Here is an 18,295-nt window from a genome sequence, read left to right as displayed (position 1 = left end):
AAACTTGGCACATGGGGCCTTTACCCGACCCTAAACTCCCCTCCCCTAGTTAGCAACACAGTCATGCCCATTGCTCAGCCCGTGAGAAAACCCAGGTCTTTCTCAACATGTGAAACTATCCCACTTTTTTCTCTTCCTGCTTTCTTCTCTATTTTCTCAGCGGCAGAGAGCCTAAAGAGGAGGAAAAGCACATATTTTTGGGCACTGGAGGTGGTTCTGTTGACTGGCTGCGTTGGAGAAATGGCACCACATCCTTCTTAATGCTCTCTGGGAGAGAAGGAAAATCCCACCACTAGCAACTCAATGCTGAAATAAGGAACTGGACTATTTAAAAGGAAAATTATACATGATGAATGGAACGGTTGATTTGTATTCATTTCTGTTCCGAGTCAGTCAAGACAGTAGACATTGATTCGTGAAGGACCTTGTGCAGTGTGCATGCATCCATCCATCCACCAGTCATGTCTAAACGGTACTCAACTAATCCGGTGTGGCCTCAGGAGTACCCAACCAAACTCCAGTACTCTGGTCTCTCCGCCACACTCTTTGAACACACCAGTATGTCAAGTTCAACAAATGTCAGACATCGGTGTGATCATTTGGAAGATGCTTTTTGTTTTATTACAATGATATTCTAATTTAATATAATGTTAAGAGGTTATTTATTTTTATAGTCCAAATGTTTGACAGACTGGCTGTCATATCGCTAAGCTAACCGTGACCCGCCTTGTAACCTTGTTGATATGCTTACGGCCAGTGTGAGACATATCTTGAAACATACTGCATCTGCTCAGTATTATTAATTATATTAATCAAGAGTCTAAATCCTGTCTGGTGGGGGGCTCTAAACTAACAAATTGAATTGTTATAAGATGGTCATACCAAGGATTATTTAGCTATTTGATTTTGAATGTTAAGGCTCCTTAAGGTATCCCCCAAAATATATTGGATGAAAAATTGAATTTGGCATTAGGCCTACTGTTATTAACCAATAGAAACACATTGAATAACAGGTAGTTAAAAAAATATATATTCTAAAGAAGTTTATTCTGAAGTGTCTGTCGAATATCTGAGTGATATAAGATCAGGGAACTCTTTGTTTTTACATGTATTTATCCCCTTAGTTTAGTGCCTAAAATATCTCCATAAACTATACTTCAATATATTATTTGAACTGTTACCGGGACCTTCAGTCTTGTGAGGCTTGTGGGCGTCCTAGAGCGAAACGGAGAACATCCATATATATATATATATATATATTTTATTTTGCCCCTTTTTCTCCCCAATTTCGTGGTATCCAATTGATTTTAGTAGCTACTATCTTGTCTCATCGCTACAACTCCCGTACGGCCTCGGGAGAGACGAAGGTTGAAAGTCATGCGTCCTTAAAACGGAGAACATCGTCATGTTTGTGAGAGTCTCAGCTTTCCACAGAGGGGCGACCGTTCCAGGCGCTACAGACAGAAGTTGGCATAAGAGGGTATACTGTCTTCAGACGAGTCTTGTGGGAATGGTTGAGCAAAACGGAGAACATTGTCGTGTTCGTAAGAGTCCTCTTTCAATCGTTTGTAGGCCAAACGGTTCGGACGCTACAGAGGTTTTCGTGAGGAGACCGATTTTCGTGATGTCTCATGGTTTTGACAAACACTGCACTAGCTCTGCCACCTTTCACCACAGATGCCCACGGGTGATATCGGCAGATGCGGTGGATTGAGATGCAGCCCATGCAAAAAAAAACATATCTCTAGCTTAAACAGACAGATTGATGTTTTTTTTGTATAATGTTAATTCGATTTCCGCAGGGGTGCGGACATTGTAAGCCAAGGGTTAATACTTATTTAGAAGCATTCATTCTGCCTATGATTGGTAGACTATGTAACAATTATATTAAAGATGTTTTGTAATAAAAAAAATAACCTTGACTGTTACTCTTTTATAATTGAGGCAATATCTGAGCATTATACCTCAATGGAAGAATAAAAAATCAACAGGTACTGCAACTCAAGGTCTACAGCTTCAGGATGTGTGAAACAGGGCTCTCTTGTGGTAGGTATCAGAGTTACACACAATCAGAATCTAATTATTTAAGTCCATGGATGTACATTGTCTACAAAGACTGATGACAACAAAACATAAATAATGGAGTAATAAAACCTTATATTTTAGGTTATATGGTAAAACCATAGAGAATGATAGAGTTATCTAGTGGCCAAAAGGCTGTATTAGCATGGGCAGTGCCATTGAGATCTTCCACCATTTTAATGTAAACTGTCTGGGGCTTCCAACTTCATTGGCTGATCGCTCCTGGTGAACCTGTTGGAGTCATGTCCAACCGAGTCATCAGGAGGGATCAGCCAATCGTGAAGAAGAAAATTGATTACGTCAAAATGGAGATAGCCTCAATGGCGCTGAAACGGTGCCCACAAACTGTTAGGGCCTACACAAAGCTGTCCCAACATCTTACCAGTGCTACACCTGGCCATCCGTGAAACAGTTCATTCAGCCTCATTTACTGCCTTTAAAAAGGGCTGACTTGCTGAAACAAATGTGGTTTCTAATGAGAATTGACATGCACAAACTATGGCATAAGGGGAAGACAAGAGGATAAGAAGCAATCCGTCGTTTCGATTAAGATATTAATGAGCGAGCTAGGACGGACGTAGTCAATATAACTATTTGTTTAACACTTTTGAAATGTACAGTGACATAATTCAGTACAATGGCCGTTCTTACAGTGTTCTCCCTGTACACCAAGTCAGAACCGTAGGATAAATGAAGGGGGATATAAGCAGATTGAAAGCTCTTACAATATTTGATGATTACATTTCTCTAAAACAGATTATAGGCTACATGTGCACCACCAAGTCAGGGCAGTAGGCAAAATTAAGAAGGGTAAATAGACTGAATTATTAGGGTGAGGCACATGGGCTACTAACATCTTACTACACAACATAATGTACACTTAGTATAACTTTCTTAGCTACAGTATACATATCTCCTTGGCATATTACATAACTTATGCAGCAGCAAACAATACATTTTTTGGACTCGCCTTGTTGTGCTGTGCTCACTTGAACAGGAAGGTGACGTGGCAGTCCTTCGTGGGCAAATTTTGTCATCAAAGTCTGGCATTCTCTGGATGGTGCTTTCAAAACAACTGGGAACTCAGAAAAAAACAAGGTCAAATCATGATGGTGTCATTGATCTTCAGGTCGTAGCTCTAGAAAGAGGCCGGATTTACAATTCCCGAGGTGGATGACCATTCAAAACATATTTTGCCAGTCTGAGCTCGTTTGTTCCTGACTTCCCAGTTGTCTTGAACTAACTGAAGTCAAGTTTTCGCAGTTCCAAGTTAGCAGTTGTTTTGAGCGCGGCACAAATCATGCTTCGTTGACAGTGAAATTCATGAACTTCTTTGAGGAAAAGATCATGATCATTAGAAAGCAAATTACGGACTCCTCTTTAAAGCTGCGTATTTCTCCAAAGCTCAGTTGTCCTGAGTCTGCACAACACTTCCAGGACCTAGGATCAAAGGAGATGCTCAAGTTTTTTAATACTACATCTCAATCATGGCCTCTAAATCTTCAAGCTTCATACTGGACCCTATTCCAACTAAACTACTGAAAGAGCTGTTTCCTGTGCTTGGCCCCCCTATGTTGAACTTAAACGGCTCCCTATCCACCAGATGTGTACCAAACTCACTAAAAGTGGCAGTAATAAAGCCTTCCTGAAGACAAACAATGTATATGAAACGCTTCAGTCTGGTTTTAGACTCCATCATAGCACTGCGACTGCACTTGTGAAGGTGGTAAATTACCTTTTAATGGCATCAGACCGAGGCTCTGTATCTGTCCTCGTGGCTCTAGACCTTAGTGTTGCTTTTGATATCGTCGATCACCACATTCTTTTGGAGAGATTGGAAACCCAAATTGGTCTACACGGACAATTTAAGCCATTTTGCCACAACTTTAAGTATGATTGGGGTCAATGTCCATTTGGAAGACCCATTTGCGACCAAGCTTTAACTTCCTGACTGATGTCTTGAGATGTTGCTTCAATATATCCACATAATTTTCCCTCCTCATGATGTCATGTATTTTGTGAAGTGCACCAGTCCCTCATGCAGCAAAGCACCCCCACAACATGATACTGCCACCCCCATGCTTCACGGTTGGGATGGTGTTCTTCGGCTTGCAAGCTTCCCCCTTTTTCCTCCAAACATAACGATGGTCATTGTGGCCAAACAGTTCTATTTTTGTTTCATCAGACCAGAGGACATTTCTCCAAAAAGTACGATCTTTGTCCCCATGTGCAGTTTCAAACCGTAGTCTGGCTTTTTTATGGAGGTTTTAGAGCCGTGGGTTCTTCCATGCTGAAAGGCCTTTCAGGTTATGTCGATATAGGACTCGTTTTAATGTGGATATAGATACTTTTGTACCTGTTTCCTCCAGCATCTTCACAAGGTCCTTTGCTGTTGGTCGGGGATTGATTTGCACTTTTCGCACCAAAGTATGTTCATCTCTAGGAGACAGAACGCGTCTCCTTTCTGAGCGGTATGAGAGCTGCGTGGTCCCATGGTGTTTATAATTGCGTACCATTGTTTGTATAGACGGACATGGTACCTTTAGGCGTTTGGAAATTGCTTTTTTTCTGAGGTCTTGGCTGATTTCTTTTGATTTTCCCATGATGTCAAGCAAAGAGGCACCGAGTTTGAAGGTAGGCCGTGAAAAACATCCACAGGTACACCTCCAATTGACTCAAATGATGTCAATTAGCCTATCAGAAATTTCTGAAGCCATGACATAATTTTCTGGGATTTTCCAAGCTGTTTAAAGGCACAGTCAACTCAGTGTATGTAAACTTCTGACCCACTGAAATTGTGATGCAATGAGTTATAAGTGAAATAATCTGTCTGTAAACAATTGTTGGAAAAATTACTTGTGTCATGCACAAAGTAGATGTCTTAACCGACTTGCCAATACTATAGTTTGTAAACAAAAAATGCGTGGAGTGGTTGAAAAACAAGTTAATGACTCTGTCACGGCTGTTGAAAGAAGTGGACCAAAGTGCAGCGTGGTGAGCGTACATTTTATTTTTATTATTGTAAAATATCACTAACAAAACAAGAAATAACCCCCTCCCCCAAAATAAAAAAATAAATGACCGTGAAGCTTACAAAGACTATAGTGCCCCTAACAAAGACAACTACCCACACGGAAAGGAGGGGAAAAAGGGCTACCTAAGTATGATCCCCAATCAGAGACAATGATAGACAGCTGTCGCTGATTGAGAACCATATCGGGCCAAAACATAGAAATAAAGAAACCTAAAAAAAACAAAAATAGAATGCCCACCCCACATCACACCCTGACCTAACCAAATAGAGAAATAAAACGGCTCTCTAAGGTCAGGGTGTGACAGCTCCAACTTAAGTGTATGTAAACTTCTGACTTCAACTGTATATGTTTTACATTGTTTGCAAACTGATATGTGACATGCATTAATGCCAAAATAACATGCAAAACAGGCAAGCCCCCCCCCCCCAAAAAAAATAAAAAATAATATATATATATATATCTAGAGATTTTTTCTTTTTTTGAATAACTTTATTTTCATTTTTATGTGGGCTCAAAACAGGCCCTGAATGACGGGTTTCCACTGTCAATAGCTCTTACGAGGTTATAAATTACAGTGCATGGAGAATGCTGTTATTTCTACTAAAAAGAATGAAGTAGATGCTTCTTCCATTTGGAACCGGCAGGTTCACTCGACTTCATCCATGGTGATGGATCTATGAGTGAATTCAAGGTCAGAATAAGGTGTGTCTGTAGACACCTCTACCACAACTTCATTTCTTAGATCTCCACCTCCAACGAATAGCGGGAGAACAGAATTCCATTCTCATGCTTAAACTGAAGGTCAGAATAGGCATAGAGAGAAAAGTGCATAAGAAGGGAATTACATTCAATTTACAGGGCTTAACTCAGGTCGGAATCGGCCCCATAAGGCATTGGCCTGCTCCAGCCTCTGGAATGCCCTCCCAGACCACCTGAAGGAAACTCTGGGCTCCTTTAAAATGGGTCTAAAGACCTTTCTCTTTAGGAAGGCTTTGTGTTGATAGCTGTGCTCCTTGGTGTCCTTGCCACATAGAGTCAGCTGTATTGTTTTGGGTCAGTTGCAGTGTCTAGTTGTGTCCATTTTTTTCTATTTGGTTTTTATTTTTATTTCATACACTTATTATTCTTTATGAGGAAAAGCACTTTACAAATGCAATAAATTATTATTTATTATTGGTTAAACGGAATCAATTGTAGGCTACAGTTAATTTAACAGCAGGAAAATAAATATGCCAAAGAAAGAGATTGTCTGTAAATGTAATTATGATTAACACTGAAAGACTACATGGGCCTTAAGTTATTATTATAAAAGTAATATTATTTATGCATTTCTGATGCCTGCAACCTTGTGATGCTTCTGATTTAATGCAGCGTAATCACAGCGCATGCTCAGACAGACGGAAAATACTGCTTGTATTTATTTCCTGCTTGATGTTTCCTTTCGGAGCAATGGCAAAAGTGAAAGCCACCTTGGTTTGTGCAGGTACTTACACTTTCTAACCGTTTCTGTTTTGTTAATAAATGCGTTATCCGTTGCATTACCTTGACAACTTGTCCGATTTTTTTTTTGCTTGGGTGGAATTGTGGTGCAAAATGCACGGACAGTAACGTAGCTAGCTAAGGGCGCGAGCTATTCTAGCTGATGTATCATGAGGTTGCAAGCCGTAGGTAATGTTAGCAGCATATCTCAAATTGCAGAAGCATTCGTGTAACTGTGTTGCTTAATTGTTAACGTGATGATTTTCACATTAACTGTTCATTTTGCTTTTATATTGTAGGGCTTTTTCTATGTTCAACGGTGCTTGCAATTGTCGAAGAACTCGATGACACGTAAGTGATGCTCTAATGTATTTCGCTTGTGGAATCTTCCTGTCTTTTGTTTAACGTCAATCCCTAGTATCTATGCGAATGTTGTCACCTGACGACCATTTTGGTTAATGTAATAGACCCAATGAATAACTAACTATTCTATGGTAAAATAACTTAAGCTATTCCAATCTCAAACCAGTCACTCCCCCTGTACACAGAAACGTATGTTAATATTGTTTGTAAACAAAATTGTAGACTTCTAAGTTTGACTCAGTGTACCCATCACCAAGGACATAACTTTTGTGTTGTTATGTTGGGTGGGGGATACATCCCAAACTTCTGATAATTTGGTCAATATATCCCAACCACAACTGATATACCAATCATTCTGTAAACTGTCCTTCCAGACTCACATTAAGCATCTCCAATCCAAAATGAAATCTATTTCGCAACAAAGCATCCTTCACTCATGCTGCCAAACATACCCTTGTAAAACTGACTATCCTACCGATCCTTGACTTCGGCGATGTCATTTACAAAATAGCCTCCAACACTCTACACAGCAAATTGGATGCAGTCTATCACAGTGCCATCTGTTTTGTCACCAAAGCCCCATATACTACCCACCACTGCGACCAGTATTCTCTCGTTTGATGGCCCTCGCTTCATATTCGTCACCAAACCCACTGGCTCCAGGTCATCTATAAGTCTTTGCTTAGGTAAAGCCCCGCCTTATCTCAGCTCACTGGTCACCATAGCAGCACCCACCCGTAGCATGCGCCACAACAAGTATATTTCACTGGTCACCCACAAAGCCAAATCCTCCTTTGGCCACCTTTCCTTCCAGTTCTCTGCTGCCAATGACTGGAATGAACTGCAAAAATCACTGAAGCTGGACACTCATATCTCCCTCACTAGCTTTAAGCACCAGCTGTCAGAGCAGCTCACAGATCACTGCACCGGTACATAGCCCATATGTAAATAGCCCGTCCAACTACCTCATCCCCATACTGTTATTTATTTTTCTCCTTTGCACCCCAGTATCTCTACTTTCACACTCATCTTCTGCATATCTATCACGCCAGTGTTTAATTGCTATATTGTAATTATTTTGCCACTATGGCCTATTTAAATAAAGGTGAAAAAAAAAAAAAAAAGTTCAGAAAGTAACCATGCTTGGCAATTTTTTGGTAGAAGGACTGTGAGAAAGTCAGTTCTGGGTTGCGTTCAGTTCGATTGAATGTTTGCTACATTGTTTAACGGATGGTGTTGTTTGGTAGGTGTGGCAGGGTGTGGCTTGAAACAGTGAGTGACATATTTGAAGGCCAGCGGTGAATTTTGAACCCATAACCCCTGCCCGTTTTTTAAACTAGTTGTTCAGAACAACGTTGCCTTTTATTTCTGTACTGAATGCAGCCCTGGTGACTTTTCTACTCAAATTAATTAAAGTAATATGATGGTGACACCATTGAAATATAATTGAAATATAATTTTACCATCCAAAATTGAGCCTAACAACATTCTGGTCCAACAAGACCTGTAGCCAAACTGATGCATCATAGTGGCTATAAATAAATAGACTGAAGCATGGGGTTGCCCATCTGTTTTTGTGCTAATCATTGACTAGATCAGTGCTTCCTAAACGTTTTCTGTCATGGCCCTGTTTGCTCATGGGGGAACATCATATGCCCTTTAACCTCCCCACAAAATATATAGGATAAGAATACTTGTTAGTCATCAAGAAACTGTACATACAAACACCAGTAACTGGTTTCCCTTCCATATTGAAATCAAGAAGAGAAAATGACAAATAAACCAGCTTACTGCTGTGCAATGTCATATGTATCCTTATTCAAAATATAAAGTTGTTTCTGGAAGTACTCATAGGGTGGCTATTAGGTTGCATAAACATGATGAATGCTTTCCTCCCTGAATTTTGGCCTTCAAAATTGTTTTCTAGGTTGCTGCTGCTGGCCATAGTATGTGAGACAGGCATGCTGCCTCTGACTGGGGAGAGAAACAGGCTTGCCTACTGCCAGAGGTTCAGAGAAACAACCCTTCTCTAATTCTGTAGCCTAATAGAAACAAGTTGTTTCAAGTTTATAATACTACCAAATACTACTAAGTTGTTTGAACTCACAAAATTGAGCCCAATACAACTGTTACCAATTATCACTCATTTTGAGAAAATCTTGTTACTTTGCAATAGAAACTTAAACGTAAAATGTTTTATTTTTCTGTATAATTCTTATTCGTGCTTATGAATTTACCATGTTAAATGTGACTGTCTTTATTTGTTACAAGTCAGCTCACAAAATTAAGGGTTTGTTAAGAGGAGAGAGCGAAAGAGCGGAGCTTTTGCTCCATTCTTACAAGCTCAAAGCATATTTGGCGGCTGGGGGATCCAATCATAAAATTAGGAATTGAGTAGTAGTGTAAAGCCACGGAAAGCCAGTAACTACGGTGGGAAAATAATTTCCAATTCAACCCCTGCAAGTTAAAGGCCTGCTCATTACATCCTTGTTGCAGTATGTCTTGTTCATTTTACTTGTCTATAATGCCTCGTTCACATCATATTGGAAATTCAAATGTCTGACTTGCTTACTCGTTGGAGAAAGATACGTTTCCCACTAGGGAAATATCAGAATCAACCAATAGGAAACTAAACGCAAATCATTTTTGCTTATTTTAACTCAGAGGTCCCGAGTTTCCGACGTGGCGTGATTTTCAATGTTTCATACCGGGTATTGCGAAGTTTCATGGTTCGAATAAGTGACTTTTAATAGCTTTGATATTGGTTAAAATATAAAGCCAAAATGTTATGAATTCTGATTATAATTTTTTTCTTCCTCAGGTTTAAAGACACCAGAGTAGATGATGTCTGGCTGGTGGACGTGAGTCTTGTTTGCTTTGCATCGCACACACTGTAATCATACTGACGTGACGAGGCTGAATGAGCCCATTCAGCACTGCTTTAGACCCTCGTCCCGACACCAGTGTCCAGCTCATCCCTTACGGAAGTGGCAGTGGGGGAGGGAAGGGGGAGGTGTGTCTACTGTGTGTGTTTTAGTCAATGGAGAAGTCATGCATGGCGGGCGGCGGGCCTGGCCTGGGGGCTCTGAGGGGGTTTATGCCAGAGCCCAGGGTTCATGTCTGGGGCCTGAGCAAATCCAGCTGGCACCCAAAGCTGGCACTCCCTGTCCAGACCAGTCTGACCGCTTGAGGAGAAATGATTGGAGTGACAGCAGTCGTACTATATACACTGACGTGGATCACTATAGGCAGGCACAGACACAGCCGGAAACACAGTCTTGTAGACTGGTACACAGAACAGGACTGTGCATTGACTATCAGGCAAAAAAAATGCTTAGGTGGAAATGCCAATCCCAATACCAAGTACAGCATTGCCACAAAGATGGGACATTTTTATTGAAATGTTGTAATTCAACTTTTTTGGCTGGTGGTGTGTTCAGGGTCATTTCAAGTAAACCCAGGGTATAGCAAAGTGACAGGGTGGGGTTGAAGCTCTTTAAGGCCTAGTGCATTTCTACACAGTTAAAAAACCCTCTTAAATGTTATTTGGAGAACAGGTCCCATGAGCGCTAACATGTTAAGTTTACAGGAGCAATAATAATGTGGTGTCAAATGAAAGCTAAGTCTATATTTTGGGGGAATTAAGGCATAGATATGTTTTTCAACCATTTTTCCATCCAAAAAATTTGGAATAAACAGAGGCTTTGAATTCTGATCACACAGATGAAAAAACATCTTTAAAAAACCATCTAGAAAAAGTCTTAAAAGGTATTAGAAATGCATCAAAACACAATGTTGAAGTAAAGGCCCCTGCCAACTAATATCAAAATGTATATTTACTTTTGCAGAAATAATTTGCCTTCTGTGAGTTTAAGAAATATTACCTCATGTTTCTGTTACCACACTCACATATCTAATTTCTCTCCCTCATGAGGAGGGAGGATTATGAAAGAAGTAACAAGTAAAGGTAGACCTACAAATTAGTTAGGGTTTTTACTGATAACTATTTTGTTTATGAATCATTAAATTATTAAAATGCGTCACTCTGTTACCAAATTGGTACCAGTGACCAAAAACTCGAATGAAATGACTGCAATTGAATTGGGAAATCATAGTAGTCACAAACCACAGGTACAGTAGAGAACACATGGGAAGAGTGCAGTATAATGCAATATACTGTACTGAACTATACTCTACTTTTTTTTTTTTACTGTACTCTACTATGCTCTACTGTACAGAACTGTATTGTACTGAACATTACTGTGGTGTCAACTTGTGGAACATAGAAGTTTATGATTGGTACAGATTTGGTCTGGACCAAACAAATTTGATCTTGTTTGGGAGCTGAGCTCATTAGAATAATAGCCAGTGTGTAGAATAATATGCAAATGAGTGATATACTTTTTTTTCTAGCTTTGTGTACCTTTTCAGGATACATCACCTTAAAGACGATGACTGTATAGTACAGATCCCACGATGTCATTATGTTACCATTGTTCTGTTATGTTACCGAGTGTGAGTCTAGTTCAATAACCAAAATATATATTTTTCAAACTCAAGGTGTCATCCTAGCTGATTCTTTCTGCAGTCATGTTTGATTTTTAATTCGGAGTAGATATTTACCTGGTCACACACATCTGAGGGAGATTTTCTTCTGTTAAACTTTGTATCTGCACTGTTCCTCAGGTACATGTGTTTTAGTAAACATGTCAGTGGGAATTGTTAAAAGTAGACTTCTGCATACACTGTAGGTGTATGATTTGTTAAACTTAGCAATCAATGTTATTTTCTTTGGCATACATTTTTTAAGTGAGTCTGCATCACATTGTTACCGTGGAATTGCCAACAGCAAAATTTTCTTTATCAGTCCCTCCAGGATTTTCCAATCAATTTATTTTGCAAAATCAAAAGTTACCTGCATATTATGTAAATTTGTCCAATCACTGCAATATTTCTGGATAAAACAGTCAAATCATTGCAATATTATTGCATAGAACTGACCCATCACAGCAGTGCCAAAAGAGGGCTCACAATTTCAACCAATCTCCGCACATTTACCACATATGGTTCAATCAAGCCACACATCAGCAAACTTTTTCCTTTGTCAGTGCATTTCTGTGACAAATTGGACAAAATCATTGCCTATTGCCATGCAAAATGTCAGAATTGACAAAGTAAAATTAATCATTTTTGCCTGCAAATATCACAAAAAATCCCTGCAAAATCTTGGAGGGACTCTATTTATCACCTTGGTTGCTGTAGCTTCATTCACCTCAAACACATGTCAATACAGCAGTTAACTTGCCACTCACTAGCTCAGCATCGGGATTAAAAACTAGTTTTGTTTCATGTCAAGTCAAACTGCAGTTTAGCCTACCTAGCGTCCTAGCTGTCGACAGCCATCTTCCACCTCCGCACTGTTTTGAGAGAAAAGTCTCGCTGTTCATCTGCCCGCTCCGACGGTGTCCTCGTGGTCCTAAAGTCAGCCCGCTAATACCGCTAAACTGCACTTGTCTTTTAATTGGATTTGGAATGATTTTAGTAGCCTATTTTAAATTGTTGTGGTTGAGCTAGGATATTTCGACTACCATACCCAGTTGATGTCCCTGAGTGTGTTGTCGCCATGCGTGTTATTGCGTGTTATTTCTGAACAGTGTGTGTATTTGTGTTCATAGTTTTAGAGCTAGGCCCATTTCATCATGTTTACAGTGGCTGACAGTGTTGTGTTGGGCCTTTTGCAGTTTTATGCACCGTGGTGTGGCTACTGTAAAAAACTGGAGCCCGTGTGGTATGACGTCGGCGCCGAGTTGAAAAGCTCTGGATCGCCTGTGCGAGTGGGCAAGATGGACGGCACTGCATATTCTGGTGAGTCTCTGTTGCAGTGACCATGTCAATGGCTTCTCTACATATTCTTGATTGCCTGTAGTCTTGACTACCGACATTATTTTGTCAATGTAAGTACATTTGAAACAGCTTTAAGTTTTAGACCAAAATAACAGTACGCATATATGGTTTAACATGCAGTCTATCGGGTTGACACCACAGCTATCTATAGTTCAGACAGGAAACGCCACGTATTCGTTTAAACATTTATTTGAAAAAGATGACAGTACATGCATACGTTAGTCTTGGCATTAGGCTCTGCTCCTTCGGGGTAGCTCACTGCCAGAGTGCATTATGTTAAGACAATATTATTATTATTACAGGCAGTGAGCAAAACAAAAGTGGCGCTCAAACAGGTGGAGGCTGGCGTGGGGTGGGAAAGCAGAAAACTGACATGCATGACGAGTAACACATTACAGCAATAGCATGTCACCAGAACCCCAGCGCATAGCTTGCGTGTGGCAGCCATCAGAGAATGTGTGTGCAGAACCTGTTTGACTGAATAGGCCGCCATATTAAGTTAGTGATGAATCTAATTTGTGCAATATCAGCTGATGCCAATACTTGGGTTTCTTGTCTGAGCAATTATGATTATGATTTTTTTTTGTATATCAAATACACATGGCCAAAAGTATGTGGACACCCCTTCAAATTAGTGGATTCTGCTATTTCAGCCAAACCCGTTACTGACTGGTGTATAAGATCGAGCACACATGCAATGCCATGCTATCTCCATACGCTAACATTGGCAGTAGAATGGGCCTTACTGAAGAGCTCAGTGACTTTCAACGTGGGACCGTCATAGGATGTCACCTGTCCAACAAGTCCGCTAGAGCTGCCCCGGTCAACTGTAAGTGCTGTTATTGTGAAGTGGAAACATCTAGGAGCAACAACGGTTCAGCCGCGAAGTGGTAGGCCACACAAGCTCACAGAACAGGACCATCGTGTGCTATAGCGCGTAAGAACATCTGTCCTTGGTTACAACACTCACTACTCAGTTCAAAACTGTCTCTGGAAGCAACGTCAGCACAGGAACTGTTCGTCGGGAGCTTCATGAAATGGGCTTCCATGGCTGAGCAGCCGTACACAAGCCTAAGATCAACATGCACAATGCCAAGCGTCGACTGGAGTGGTGTAATGATCGCCACCATTGGACTGGACCCCCTCTTTTACGCTGCTGCTACTCTGTTTATCATCTATGCATAGTCACTTTAAATATACAGTGCCTTGCGAAAGTATTCGGCCCCCTTGAACTTTGCGACCTTTTGCCACATTTCAGGCTTCAAACATAAAGATATAAAACTGTATTTTTTTGTGAAGAATCAACAACAAGTGGGACACAATCATGAAGTGGAACGACATTTATTGGATATTTCAAACTTTTTTAACAAATCAAAAACTGAAAAATTGGGCGTGCAAAATTATTCAGCCCCCTTAAGTTAATACTTTGTAGCGCCACCTTTTGCTGCGATTACAGCTGTAAGTCGCTTGGGGTATGTCTCTTATCAGTTTTGCACATCGAGAGACTGACATTTTTTCCCATTCCTCCTTGCAAAACAGCTCGAGCTCAGTGAGGTTGGATGGAGAGCATTTGTGAACAGCAGTTTTCAGTTCTTTCCACAGATTCTCGATTGGATTCAGGTCTGGACTTTGACTTGGCCATTCTAACACCTGGATATGTTTATTTTTGAACCATTCCATTGTAGATTTTGCTTTATGTTTTGGATCATTGTCTTGTTGGAAGACGAATCTCCGTCCCAGTCTCAGGTCTTTTGCAGACTCCATCAGGTTTTCTTCCAGAATGGTCCTGTATTTGGCTCCATCCATCTTCCCATCAATTTTAACCATCTTCCCTGTCCCTGCTGAAGAAAAGCAGGCCCAAACCATGATGCTGCCACCACCATGTTTGACAGTGGGGATGGTGTGTTCAGCTGTGTTGCTTTTACGCCAAACATAACGTTTTGCATTGTTGCCAAAAAGTTCAATTTTGGTTTCATCTGACCAGAGCACCTTCTTCCACATGTTTGGTGTGTCTCCCAGGTGGCTTGTGGCAAACTTTAAACAACACTTTTTATGGATATCTTTAAGAAATGGCTTTCTTCTTGCCACTCTTCCATAAAGGCCAGATTTGTGCAATATGCGACTGATTGTTGTCCTATGGACAGAGTCTCCCACCTCAGCTGTAGATCTCTGCAGTTCATCCAGAGTGATCATGGGCCTCTTGGCTGCATCTCTGATCAGTCTTCTCCTTGTATGAGCTGAAAGTTTAGAGGGACGGCCAGGTCTTGGTAGATTTGCAGTGGTCTGATACTCCTTCCATTTCAATATTATCGCTTGCACAGTTCTCCTTGGGATGTTTAAAGCTTGGGAAATATTTTTGTATCCAAATCCGGCTTTAAACTTCTTCACAACAGTATCTCGGACCTGCCTGGTGTGTTCCTTGTTCTTCATGATGCTCTCTGCGCTTTTAACGGACCTCTGAGACTATCACAGTGCAGGTGCATTTATAAACGGAAACTTGATTACACACAGGTGGATTGTATTTATCATCATTAGTCATTTAGGTCAACATTGGATCATTCAGAGATCCTCACTGAACTTCTGGAAAGAGTTTGCTGCACTGAAAGTAAAGGGGCTGAATAATTTTGCACGCCCAATTTATCAGTTTTTGATTTGTTAAAAAAGTTTGAAATATCCAATAAATGTCGTTCCACTTCATGATTGTGTCCCACTTACAGTTTTATATCTTTATGTTTGAAGCCTGAAATGTGGCAAAAGGTGGCAAAGTTCAAGGGGGCCGAATACTTTCGCAAGGCACTGTACCTACATGTACATATTAGCCCGACTGACTGGTGCCCCCTGCACATTGACTCTGTACCGGTACCACCTGTGTATAGCCCCGCTACTGTTATTTTCACTGTCATTTAAAAACCTTTTTTACTACTTATCTGTTGTATACCTAATACCTATTTTTTTACTTAAAAATGTCACTGTTAGGGTTTGTAAGTAAGCACGTGACAATCTTTGATTTGAGTAGTGGAAACGCGTTCTCTGGAGTAATGAATCACGCTTCACCGTCTGTGATCACGGCTGTCAAACAGACTAATCTGGGTTTGGCGGATGCCAGGAGAACGCTACCTGCCCGAATGCATAATGACAACTGTACAGCCTGGTGGAGGAGGAATAATGGTCTGGGGCTGTTTTTCATGGTTCGGGCTAGTCCCCTTAGTTCCAGTGAAGGGAAGTCTTAATGTTATAACATACAATGACATTCTAGATGATTCTGTGCTTCCAACTTTGTGGCAACAGTTTGGGGAAGGCCCTTTCCTGTTTCAGCCTGACAATGCCTCTGTGCACAAAGTGAGGTCCATATAGAAATGGTTTGTCGAGATTGGTTTGGAAGAACTTGACTGGCTTGCACATAGCCCTGACCTCAATGCCATTGAACATCTTTGGGATGAATTGGAACGCTGACTGCGAGCCAGGCCTAATCGCCCAACATCAGTGCCCGACCTCATTAATGCTCCCTACAGCAATGTTCCAGCATCAAGTAGAAAGTCTTCCCAGAAGAGTGGAGGCTTTTATAGCAGCAAAGGAGGGACCAGCTCCATATTAATGCCCATGATTTTGGAATGAGATGTTCGAGCAGTTATCCACATACTTTTGGCCTTGTAGTGTAAATATCTTCCATCTAATTGAGCATACAGAGTCCAAAATGGCACCCTATTCCGTGTATACTGCACTGCTAGGGCCTTTAGGGCTCTGAGCAAAAGTAGTCCACTCTATAGGGTGCAATTTGGGATGCACAAGAGAAGTTAACTTCCCCTATGTCTTACTGTGCCTCAACTGCCATTCTGTTATCGGTTTCACCTGGCTGTTAAAGATGCACTATTCCTATTGCCAAGACCTAAGTCTGACTTCATTACTTAGGATCTCTTTTTCTCATGTTATTGACCCCTAGCCTCTCACTCTGGCTAATCACGCATAAACCAGATTAAAATTCCACGGACAGATTACATGACTGTCTGTCGCTGACTTTACTCGCAGTCCAAGATTAGGCTAACTAAGAGGCTACTAAAACCTCATCAACAGGTGACGACAGCTTTCAGGTATTAGGGAAAGTGCATTCTGAGGACAGAGCTGGTCCTTAAAATGTAGTTCAAGACAATTAACTGCGGATTATGGTTACTGTAGTTCTAATGGAATTTCTATTCCTTATTGTCCCATTCTGTAGTGTGTGTGTGTGTGTGTGTGTATATATATATATATATATATATATATATATATATATATAATATATATATATAAAATAAGTAGTTGAGGAAATGGATTGACACATGCTTCAGTTTTGTTTAAATATGGTCACTTTCCATTCAGGCATGTCCTCAGAATTTGGAGTACGAGGATACCCCACAATCAAATTGTAAGTATGAGCACATATGAAGACGATATACACTGATCATTGCCGTTTGTTAGAAGTTTACATAACGAGCAATGCTTTACCCAATATTTTCTTTCACAATGATCATGTCTTTACTGAACTGAGTTGTCCATTGTGACTTGGCTTGTCAGCATTAGGCCTGATGATGAGACCTATGGAATAAAGCTTCCCATACGCCCCTGGGGCTAGCCAATGGGGGATTTCAGGTGTTGTTGCCGCCTACCCTGAGGGCAATACATGGCCTAATGAGGTATTGTATCATTAAGATATGATGATTTGATCATCTATTTAGGTAATCCAAGGTGCCAGTCAAATATACTGAGTGCAGTGGAGCAGAATGTGTGTGTACAGTGCATTTGGAAGGTATTCAGACCTTTTGACTTTTTCCACATTTTGTTACGCTACAGCCTTATTCTAAAATGGATTCAATTGTTTGTTTTTTCCATCAATCTACACACCCCATAATGACAGCAAAAACAGGTTTTAAGATTTTTTTTTACAGCCTCGAGTCTTCTTGGGTGTGACACTACAAGCTTGGCACACCTGTATTTGGGGAGTTTTTCCCATTCTTCCCTGCAGATCCTAGCTCTGTTAGGTTGGATGGGGAGCGTCACTGCACAGCTATTTTCAGGTCTCTCCAGAGATGTTCGATCGGGTTCAAGTCCGGGCTCTTGCTGGGCCACTCAAGGACATTCCTGTGTTGTCTTGGCTGTGTGCTTAGGGTGGTTGTCCTGTTGGAAGGTGAACCTTCGCCCCAGTCTGAGGTCCTGAGTGCTCTGGAGCAGGGATCTCAAGGATCTCTCTGTACTTTGCTCAGTTCATCTTTCCCTCAATCCTGACTAGTCTCCCAGTCCCTGCCACTGAAAAATATCCCCATAGTATGATGCTGCCACCACCATGCTTCACCGTAGGGATGAGGCCAAGTTTCTTCCAGATATGACGCTGGGCATTCAGGCCAAAGAGAATCTTGTTTCTCATGGTCAAGAGTCCTTTAGGTGCCTTTTTGCAAACT

The 18,295-nt window shown here is 40.9% G+C and overlaps 1 protein-coding gene across 2 annotated transcripts in view; it reads left to right on the top strand.

Moving 5' to 3' along the window:
- Nucleotides 1-6,463: 6,463 nt before the first annotated feature.
- Nucleotides 6,464-18,295, top strand: part of LOC110489884 (protein disulfide-isomerase TMX3) — a 66,936-nt gene continuing 55,104 nt past the window's right edge. Inside the window, exons 1-5 of one of the 2 annotated variants that reach the window (XM_021562842.2) lie at nucleotides 6,464-6,600; nucleotides 6,896-6,947; nucleotides 9,781-9,820; nucleotides 12,701-12,824; nucleotides 17,220-17,265. In XM_021562842.2, coding sequence (XP_021418517.2) covers nucleotides 6,483-6,600; nucleotides 6,896-6,947; nucleotides 9,781-9,820; nucleotides 12,701-12,824; nucleotides 17,220-17,265 — 380 coding nt within the window. In that variant the 5' untranslated portion in view covers nucleotides 6,464-6,482. Of the gene's footprint in view, nucleotides 6,601-6,723; nucleotides 6,786-6,895; nucleotides 6,948-9,780; nucleotides 9,821-12,700; nucleotides 12,825-17,219; nucleotides 17,266-18,295 lie in introns of those variants that run through there. The other variant, XM_036944148.1, reaches the window with a different exon arrangement.

The sequence above is a fragment of the Oncorhynchus mykiss genome, chromosome 15, assembly GCF_013265735.2.
Source record: "Oncorhynchus mykiss isolate Arlee chromosome 15, USDA_OmykA_1.1, whole genome shotgun sequence".
Taxonomy (NCBI): Eukaryota; Metazoa; Chordata; class Actinopteri; order Salmoniformes; family Salmonidae; genus Oncorhynchus; species Oncorhynchus mykiss.
This window is presented reverse-complemented; position numbering and strand designations above follow the sequence as displayed.